At 44.7% G+C, this 10821-nt stretch overlaps 1 protein-coding gene across 2 annotated transcripts in view; it reads left to right on the top strand.

Moving 5' to 3' along the window:
- Prorp (protein only RNase P catalytic subunit) overlaps positions 1-9060 on the top strand; it is a 75764-nt gene extending 66704 nt beyond the window's left edge. For both annotated transcript variants that reach the window (XM_028782832.1, XM_028782839.1), the window contains 3 exons: positions 4221-4369; positions 6330-6525; positions 8813-9060. In XM_028782832.1, the coding sequence (XP_028638665.1) occupies positions 4221-4369; positions 6330-6525; positions 8813-8950 (483 nt within the window). In that variant the 3' untranslated portion in view covers positions 8951-9060. The remainder of the gene's footprint in view (positions 1-4220; positions 4370-6329; positions 6526-8812) is intronic.
- The last annotated feature ends 1761 nt before the right edge of the window (positions 9061-10821 follow it).

The following is a 10821-nucleotide window of genomic DNA, read 5'->3' as shown; positions in this document are numbered from 1 at the left end:
CCCTCCTCCTCTGCATCCCTCCTCTTCTACATCCCTCCTCCTCTGCAACCCTCCTTCTCTGCAACCCTCCTCCTCTGCAGCCCTCCTCCTCTGCAGCCCTCCTCCCCTGCATCCCTCCTCCCCTGCATCCCTCCTCCTCTGCAGCCCTCCTCCCCATATGGTCCCTTTTCTACTTTTGTGTCACTTGTGTGTGTGCCATGTCCTTCCTCCCAGTTGGTTAAGGTTTTTGTCTTCCCCCCTCCCTGCACTATTACAATACAGCCTGTAGTTAACACTACACACAGCTCTATTCAGCTATGAATGGTAATTAATTACTATGCGCGGCTACAACTCCAGTCCCAGGTTGATTCGGTTTGTTTTGGTTTTAAGACATGGTCTGTTGCCGGGCGGTGGTGGCGCACGCCTTTAGTCCCAGCACTTGGGAGGCAGAGGCAGGCGGATTTCTGAGTTCGAGGCCAGCCTGGTCTACAGAGTGAGTTCCAGGACAGCCAGGGCTCCACAGAGAAACCCTGTCTCGAAAAAAAAAAAAAAAAGACATGGTCTGTCTGTATAGCCCAGGCTGGCCCAGAACTAGCAATACTTGCCTCAGCTTCCTGAGTACTTGGATTACAGACATGTACCATCATACCCAGTTCAGTTTTATTTTTGATCAAGCATACAATTAAGTTAACTTCTTTTTCATTGCTACTCTGAGTATACCCATGACTTTGAACCAGCCTATTAAGTCCAGCTTGCAGTTTAGCGCAGAGACTTCATAGCCAGACAGTTTTCAGGTTTCCTTTATTCCACCTAGTCATCTTTAAAATTATAAAAATAAATAAATAAATAAATAAATAAGTAAATAAATAAATAAATAACTGTCTTCTACTTTCATAATATTGTCATTTAGAGACCTCTCCACCACAAGATGGTGCCCCAGGGTAATTGAAGCTATGGTTTTTCTCGTCTTCCTTATTAATCTCTAATTTTGTGAATTTGGGGGCAGTTTCTCTGAGTCAGGGTATGGCTGTGAAGACTTGGTTGTGTTTTTCTTTAGAAAAACCAGAATCAAGCAGTGTGGGGTTGTGTTGTTTGATTGTGGTACTGAGGATTGAACTACAGAGCTTGTGGTGCTCTATAGGTCCTTCACCACCAAGCCAAAGTGGTGCTCCACAGTGGCCCACCACCAAGCCAACATGGCCTTATGTCACATTAGACACGTTCTCACTAAGTTTCTGAGGCCGGCTGTCCTGGAATTTGAGAACCTCCTGCCTCAGTTTCTAAAATACTGTGGGTTATTGATCTGCAGCACCATTCTGGACTTCAACATTCTTAATATATTTGCAAGAATTTATGGTAATTCATATTCAAACTTTTAAAGGTAATTGTCATCCCTACTAATGGGTCTAATGTCCACTTTGAATCTATGTTCATGGAAAATAGTGTATAATTTCAGCATCACTTTAAATAAATGCAGGACCCGGAAACTACCACCTACACCTAAAAACCTGAGTCCAGTTCCTGCAGCCCACGTGGTACACCTCTTGCAAGTTGTCCTCTGTCCTTAGCACAGACCAGAGGCACTGTGTCTCGTGTGCACACAAACACACGCATAGGCGTACACACAAAACATGTCAAAGAAAAAAAGGGTAAATAAATAGACTTCAGCATGGCAGCACATGCCTGTAGTTGCACTACCTGGGAGGTTGAGCCAAGGGGATGGTGAGTTTAAATTCTACCTGGATAACTTATCAAGATCCCATCTCAGGATAACTAACTAACCAACCCCAGGAACCGTATAAAACCTACGATCCCAGGACTCTTAGTCTTATTTCCAGCTGAGGTTGGTAGTACCAGGCCAGCAAGAGTTTCCTAGCAAGACTGCCTCTAAAACACCACGTACATTCACACACATGAACATGTATACATACAAACACATGCGTGCGCGCACACACACACACACACACACAATAAGTGCATTCTGGAAGGCGGACACTTGTAATATCTTTTAAAGTGTTGAATTTCTGAATCATACTTTTGGTTTATCATCACCATTACTGTTGCTCTTGTGCTGTAGGGTCTTTCCGTATAGCCCAGGCTGTCCTGACACTCACATATTCCAGTCTGGACTTGAACGGCCTCTGTCCGCTGAGTGCTGGGGCTGCAGGCATGGGCCGACATGCCTGGTTCCTGATGCTGGCCGCATTCTTTAGCTAATCAGAACATGTTTATTAACCATCAAGTGTATGTACAGACAGATCTTATATTTTCCTAGGCTTAATAGGCGAGTTAGAAAAGATTTATCAATCTCTCACTATAAACAGTATGTCTTTAAATTTTTGTACACTGTGGTATCATCCATATACTTTCCACATAAAGAAAACTAAAAAAAATAACTACTGAATGTGCACAGAATTTTGAAGCAAAAAACTATATTTTTAAACAATTTTTAAAGAATTGGTGTCGTTATTACCGGTGGGGAATTTGCCACAGCACACACGTGGAGATCAGAAGACGACTTTGTGGGATCGCTCCTCTCCGTCCACCATCATGTGGGATCTGGGGACTGCACTCGGGCCAGCAGGCTGCATAGCAAGTACCTTTACCCGCTCAGTCATCCCGGTGCCCTACAAAGCTGCATTTTACAAATTAAAAACTTTCCGTGGGAATCTCCACTCTGGTCCTGGTGTTCTTCTTTGCTTGTATAGTAACTCATTCAGCAGACAAATATTCATTTGTTTTCATTCTGAACTGGTAGTTAGGGGGCAATGAAACCAACTACCTTGTAAAATCATATTTGCAGTAGAGTAGGATGAACAAAACTCCAGGGTAAACATAAAATAAACCAATAGACAGTATAAGTATACCAATACACAGTAGAGACAGTATAAATGTACCAGTAGACAGCAGAAACAGTATAAATGTACCAGTAGACAGTAGAGACAGTATAAATATACCAGTAGACAGTAGAGACAGTATAAATGTACCAGTAGACAGTAGAGACAATATAAATGTACCAGTAGACAGCAGAGACAGTATAAATATACCAGTAGACAGTAGAGACAGTATAAATGTACCAGTAGACAGTAGAGACAGTATAAATGTACCAGTAGACAGTAGAGACAGTATAAATATACCAGTAGACAGTAGAGACAGTATAAATATACCAGTAGACAGTAGAGGCCGTATAAATATACCAGTAGACAGCAGAGACAGTATAAATGTACCAGTAGACAGTAGAGACAGTATAAATGTACCAGTAGACGGTCTAAACAAGGACAGAGCGCTTCAGTTTGTGAGCTTCACTGCTGATTAGGAACAAGGCCTCGTCCAGCCTTTCTTCTTCTGTCGTGTTTGAGAGTTTTGTTTCAGACAGGATCTTGCTGTGAGTTCAGGCTGACTTCAAACTAGTGATTGTCCTGCCTCAGCCTCTAGAGTATTGGGATGATAGACAAGGTGTTACCACACTCGACTAAACACCACCTTGGCAACCCAAGTTCAAGCCCCAGGTTCCACATAATGTTGGAAGGAGAGGACCGAGCCCACAAAGCCTTCCTCTGTCCTCTAAGTGTGTGCTGTGGCAAATCCCCCACCAGTAATAATAATAATAACTCTTAGCCGGGCAGTGGTGACGCACTCCTTTAGTCCCAGCACTTGGGAGGTAGAGGCAGGGTTCGAGACCAGCCTGGTCTACAGAGCCAGTTCTGAGACAACCGGGACTACACAGAGAAGTCCTGACTTGAAAACCAAAACAAACAAAAAAAAATCGTTTAAAAAAATAAATAGTTTTTGCTTCAAATTAGGGTAATGACTTTTGTGTCCCATCACTATCCCAGGAAACTCTAGTGGGTTCAGTTTAAAAACAGCTGATTAGTCTGTCTGTCTGTAGAAATCCACACTCGGAGCCAGTATAGCATGACTGGGGCAGGGGTTAGGAATTCGTAAGCTGGCCATGGTGGCACAAGCCAATAATTCCAGACCTCAGTATATGGAGGTACAAGGGCCAGATGTTCAAGGCCACCCTTGACTTAGCTGGAAGCCAGCCTGTGCTACTTGAGAGCTGCTGTTAAACAGCAACGAAGAAGGCATTAACCTATAATTTTCCTCAAGCTTTAAAAAACAGAAAATTATTAAAAGCTATTCGATGTATTCTGGTTAGGAAGAAATTCACCCTAAGGAACTTGCTCGAAGAACCTGCCCAGTTATTTGAACCTCTTTGTTTGACTCTTTGTGTTTTTTAGCTCCTGGCGGTAGTTTCTCAGCTAGCCCAGCAGAATCTCCAGTTGCTGGTCCTGGGCCGGAAGCACATGCTGAGACCGAATTCCCAGTGGAGGAAGGAAGAGATGGAGAAGGTGCAAAAGCAAGCCCACTGTTTTTTTGCCGATAACATGTAAGTATGGAGGGGACAGGCGAGGTAGACTGGATCCCAGTCATCTGCTCACAAGTTAACCACTTTGTCATTTAGAGATGCATGCCTCTGAGTAATGCAGCCATGTTTAAAACAAAAACAAAGAGATGAAGGTAGCTTACAGAGTCCAACATCCACAGTAGAACAGCCATGCAGGAGAAGAAGTCAGCACACATGAGGGGAGGGGAAAGTGGGTCTGGAGTGGATCTGCCAGTCAGGGTACACACCACAAACTCCCAAGTTGATCGATGAGCAGACACTGACCAATGTGAACACGGTCAGCCCTACCTTTCAGTCCTGACGGAACAAGCCAGCGGCCGGCCTCCTTGTAGCCAATCATTGCCTTGTAGTGATCATTGGTGTGGGAAGGATTCCTTACCTTACAGTGCTCCTCCCTCATACCGGGACAGCAGGGATTCAAATGTCCTAGCATAGGAACTAGCTGGACACTGGTGAAGAAGAGGCCAGTGTGAGCGGGTTAAAACAGCCAAGGGGAAAATAGTCCTTTGGGCTGGAGCTGCAGTTCAGTTGGGAGAAACTCTCCTGGCACGCAGGAAGCTCTGAGTTCCACCTCAGCCCCACGTAAAGCTAGCTGTGCTGGTACCAGTCTGTAATCTTAGCCCTGTGAGGTAGAAGCAGGAAGATCAGGAGTTCAAAGAGAAGGACTGTATTACAGAGGACCTCACTGGGGGCCTGCATTTATTCTACTAGAGAGAAAGTTGCTCTTGAGTTTCTTCTTCCCAGGAAGCCAAGGGAACATGGAAAGCAGGATTAGTAAGGCAATATGCAGTTCATAAGCAGAAAGCAGCTCTGCAGGAAGGTGGGGGGTCCTGGACCGCACACTCAAACCCTCAGTGTGCCCTCAGGCCTTCACACTTAGCTGGTACACATAGGTTTTCACACTTGACTGGCACACGTTTATTTGCAAGCATCCCTAGCTGTCACTGTGCAGGGTGTGTGCCTTAGCCCTAAGCTTAGTTCAGAAATGAGAACCTCAAGGGTTTTCAGAATCACACTAAGAATTTATTCTTATAAAGGTAAAATGGCTCTTGAGGCAGGAGGCAACTCCTTATTCGGATCACCAACCAAACCACTTTTTTAAGCCTAAAGGAGAGATTTCCATTGCTTCGAGAGCGAGCCTTGATCCTCATGCAGGGTTGCTAACCATTAGGAGTGTAGGCTCGGGTCCGATCACAGACTGGCTGTTGACCACCCGGAACAGTTTTTACTTCGTATATAATCTTCATGAGGTTGTTGTGAAGGGTAAATGGTTGTAACACATAAAATCCAGCACCAGGTTCATGGAGAGCCTGTATGTTCATTACTGTCACCGTTGTTATTTGTCTTATAGAAAGGACCCGGATAAAACATGTGCTATAACCCAGGAGTCTCGTGGGAGTGGGTCTTGCTCCCTGCTCTGAGACCTGTACATCGGCCTGTGCTTAATGTGTCTGCTGAAGTTCTAAGCTCTCTTGTAAAGATCCGCTGGTTTCCTGTGCCTCTGGATTTAGATATTTATACGTTTAATGTTAACTTGGATTCTCTACTAATGTATCAAACAAACCTTTTAAGCAAAAAAAACCAGAGCAGTGTGGTGAATCCCCACAATCCCCCGTAAATGCAACCTGCTCTAACATTCCACCCTCTTCTTCCATTTAAAACTCCTGTGGATTTTTAGGTTCTTTGTTTTTGTTTTTGTTTTGAGATGATTACAACTCTATCCCGTTCAGGCTGGCCTGAAAGTTTTTATGTACCTTCAGCTTGCCACTGCATTTTAGAGAGCATCACCAACTAAGGACTCCAAGTGCTTTCTGAGGGTCACTCAGATCCCATCTGTCAAGAAAAGCCTCCACGGAAAGTCAGAATATAAGTATGAGGATGGCGGAGAGCCTCCTCTGCCTGCTGGAGTGTCTGACCGAGTTCTCCCCTGTGTCTGCTACAGCTCAGAGGACGATCCTTTCCTTCTGTACGCCACACTGAACTCGGGCAATCACTGCAAGTTTATCACCAAAGACCTGTTTCGGGACCACAAGGCCTGCCTGCCTGACGCCCGGACAAAGCGCCTGTTCTTCAAGTGGCAGCAGGGCCATCAGCTGGCAATCATTAAAGGGTTTCAGAAATCAAAACTAACTTTCCAGGTATGGGGTCTCTGCTCCCAGTGGTGCTAACAGACGTGTCTAAGGAAGCGAGTATGCCAGAGTTTTTTTAGATGTCACAAGCTGAAAGTTCTAACTACTTGTTTTAGTTTGGCATTTGGTAGTTAGCCAGTTCCTAGAAACAGGGTCTGTCAGGGCAAAAGTATTTGTAGGCCAGCCGAAAATTGATTGACATATTAAAACCTGTGGTGTGTGGTGATTGTCCCTAAAACTGCACCTTCACCCACACCTAGACACTCACACTCACGTGTCACTGCACCTTCACCCACACCTAGACACTCACACTCACCTAGACACTCACACTCACCTAGGCGCTCACACTCACCTAGATGCTCACACTCACCTAGGCACTCACACTCACCTAGACGCTCACACTCACCTAGACGCTCACACTCAGGTGTCACTGCACCTTTACCCACACCTAGGTGCTCACACTCACCTAGGCGCTCACACTCACCTAGGTGCTCACACTCACCTAGGCGCTAACACTCACCTAGGTGCTCACACTCACCTAGGCACTCACACTCACCTAGGCGCTCACACTCACGTGCTCCCATCAATCTGTTCCCTTGAAACAGCTTGGAATTTCCTATCCTCTCTACTTTTCTTTCTATCAACTTTTCCAATTTCTTAATTTAAATTACATTTGTGTTTTTAAGTGTGTGTCTGTGTGTGTGAGTGTGTGTGTGTGTGTGTGAAGACTACTAAGCGAGTAGATTCTAAGTCTTCTCATTGTGAAAAAAACAGAAAGTTGGTAACTCACATTAAATAGCTTGAGTAACCATTCCACAGTGTATGCGTATTTCAAAATACGTAGCACATACAAATAAGTTTATTAATTTTAAAATAGGCTAAGATGTGGAATAAATTTATAGAAAAGAGTATCCCGTGGTATCATAGCAATTATTAAATCAGCAAAATCAGGATCGCATTATGGGAAATGATTCAAATCAACTGACCTGATTTCCTCATAAACAACAACAAAAAGGAAAAACAGAAGTTCAATAAAAATAGAGATGAGAAAGGAGGCTCTAGATTCAAAAGGAGTGTCAGATAGTCCAGTCTCTCACAAAGGACTAATCTTATGCTACTTCTTGTTTAACAAGCAAACTATAAAATATAGGTATGCATATATACAATAATGGAGAAAATACAAATGTAGAAGTTTGATGAGGCTAAGGAATTGTTGATTATTCTAATACACATATATGCATGCCTACATACATGTATTTTAATCAGACAAGCCCTCACTATGTATCTCTGGCTGTCCTAAAACTCTCTATATAGCCCAGGCTGGCCTCTAGGTCCTCCTATCCCAGTCTCCTGTGCTGGGATAACTGGGTACTATGCCACCATGCCTGTCTGGTTACTGTTAATAGCATTGATCATAGAATTACAGAATGTCGGGCAGTGGTGGCGCATGCCTTTAATCCCAGCACTTGGGAGGCAGAGGCAGGCAGATTTCTGAGTTTGAGGCCAGCCTGGTCTACAGAGTGAGTTCCAGGACAGCCAAGGCTACACAGAGAAACCCTGTCTCGAAAAAAAACAAGCAAAAACAAAACAAAAAAACAAAAAAAAACAAAAAAAAGAATTACAGAATAAATGCTATTTTTTTTAGAAGTACTTATCTGAGATTTACTTCCAGATAATCTTATGAGAGGGCTATTTTTCTACTTTCTATATTTAATTTTCTCTTTTCCATTTATAAAACCTACAAACACAATGAAACAATCCTGTAACTTATAAATGTGACACTCCTATAGGAGCTCTTAACCTTAAAATGAACCCCCCCTTTACATTTTTATTTTGTTTACTGTTGTGGGGGCTGGAGAGATGGCTCAGTGGTTAGTGCTTGCTGAGTTCAGATCCCTGCACCCACATAACAAGCCCAGTATGTCCTCGTACATGCCTATGATCTCAGCACTGTAGTCGAGACAGGAAGATGAGTGGGATTTGCTAGCTGCCAGCCTAGCAAGAAAAACACAAGCTCCAGGTTCAGTCCCTGATTCAAAGGAATAATGTGGAAATGGTAGAAAAGGACACATTGTCTGCCTCTGGCTTCTGTGCGTGCAAGGCCTATGCATGCGTACACCACTCACACAGATATACCAAGGGAGGGGGGGGGGGGGGGAGGGAGGGAGGGAGGGAGGGGGGGAGGGAGGAGGAAATCCAGTGTCAAACAAAGCACAATCCTCTTCCAGAGAAGCAGAAGAGATGGGGAGGGGTTGGTGACCTCCGCCGTTCACCATTTCACTCTCTAATTCATCAGCATATTCTCAGCTATGACACGGTGGTGCAGACAACTGGAGACTCCTGGCACATTCCTTACGATGAAGACCTGGTGCAGAGAACCTCCTGTGAAGTGCCAACCAAGTGGCTGTGCCTCCAGAGAAAAGCGCCCTGCTGAGTTGTATGGGGGTGGGGGGAACTCCTGGCTTCCTGGCTGGGGCTAGCTCTTCTATCCATGCTAATTTCCGGCATGACCTCTGTCCAGGAAATAAAAAGATTTTAGTAACACTGTTTGGTTTAGTTGGTTTGGAGCATCAAATTGCTTTTTAGCTTTGTATGGTCTTGTTTACCTTGTTTGTAGCCCTTCGGCCTCCGGCCTCCCGCTTTTACTTCCTGAATGCTGAGTTTACAGACAGTCCTGCCGTGTGCAGTGCAGGAGATGGGACCTGGGCTTCACGGATGCAAAGCAGGCATTCTACCCAGCCCTAGCCCAATAAGTTAACAGTGAGTGCAGGGCCTCTACCACACTCACAGCTTGCCCTCAGTTGGTCATCAGAATAAAGATGGAGGGCTTGCTAGGTTGTCCAGGCTAGCCCAGAGCTTCTACTACACTCAAGCAATACTCCTGCACTGGCCCCGCAATGTCTGAGACTAATCTGTCACTGGACCCAGCTCCTCATACCTTAATTTTAAAGCAGGAACAGAGACAAGGAATATGGTATGTAGGCGTCTGTCAAAGTAATTGGCACATAGCTGAGTGGTCCCTATCTTTTGGTTGGTTGGTTGGTTGGTTGGTTGGTTGGTTGGTTGGTTGATTGGTTGGTTTTTTGTTTGGTTTTTTGAGTCAGGGTTTCTCTGTATATTAGGCCTGGCTGTCCTGGAACTTACTTTATAGAACAGGCTGCCCTTGAACTCACAAATCTGCCCACCTCTGCCTCCTGAATGCTGGGATTAAAGCCATGAACCATCATGCCCAGCCTCTATGTGGTATCTTACCTGTCCTTTGTCAGCTTAGAATTCACAGGCTACACACACAACCCTGTTTCAACTGGGCCTGGAAATAGACACAGTGGCAGTTATCCAGTCACTGTTGACAGCTAACAATAGTTTGTTACCAGAGTGCCCTCGGGGGATATATTCAGGTGGACTGACTGAAGCCTTTGTTTTACTTCCTTAAGGCAGTGTCTCACTTTACAGCCCTGGCTGGCCAGAAACTCACTACGTAGAGCAGGCTGGCCTCCAACTCAGTTTTCCTACCTCTGCCTCCCAAGTCCTGGGATTAAAGGTGTGTGATACCATGCCTGTATGAAGGGTTTTAGGTGTTCTTGTTGGCGATGGCTAGGTTTTTGTACTTGTTGGGGAGGATATCAAGTGGTGTCTCGCAATGCACACCTATCTGGTCAGGAGCTTTGCAGCCCCTCGTTTGCCTGAACTCCCAAGTGCTAGGTTGCAGGCATGAGCTGCCATGCCCACTTAGATTGAATAATTAAAATTGCCATGAAAGGGGCTGGGGAGATGATTCATTTGGCAAAGTGCTCTCCAAGGACTCGAGAAACTGAATTTGATCCCAGTACTCATATGCAAAGGCTAAGCTTAGTGGCATATGCTTAGAAAGACAGCACTGGGGGAGCCGAGACAGTCTCACGGGTCACCCTGCCTATCAGGAGAGCGTTAGGACATAGAAAGAGCCTGTCTGACAGTTCAAGGTGGATGGCTTCTGAGGAACAACGCTGGAGGTTGCCCTCTGGCCTATACCTGTACATGCACGCCCACATGAGCACAAAAAAAGATAACTATGATAGTTTATTATAATTAGTAGGTAACACCTGAAATGTTTTTGGTAACTCTGGCAAGAAAAGATCTTTTCAACTAAGCTAAAGTTAATATGCCAGTCATCTTTTCAGTGCTGTTTAAAATCTATTCCAAGAAGCAAATGCCTAAGAAGTCACTGGTAGCAACTTAATCTCTAATATGTTAGAGAAATAAATTCAAGATGTCATGTCAGGTAACTTCATCAACTCTCAACTGAGCAGAACATTATTAGGGATC

This window comes from Grammomys surdaster, unplaced genomic scaffold, assembly GCF_004785775.1.
Source record: "Grammomys surdaster isolate TR1022 unplaced genomic scaffold, NIH_TR_1.0 98, whole genome shotgun sequence".
Taxonomy (NCBI): Eukaryota; Metazoa; Chordata; class Mammalia; order Rodentia; family Muridae; genus Grammomys; species Grammomys surdaster.
The sequence above is the reverse complement of the archived record's forward strand: the minus strand, read 5'-3'. Positions and strand labels throughout refer to the sequence as shown.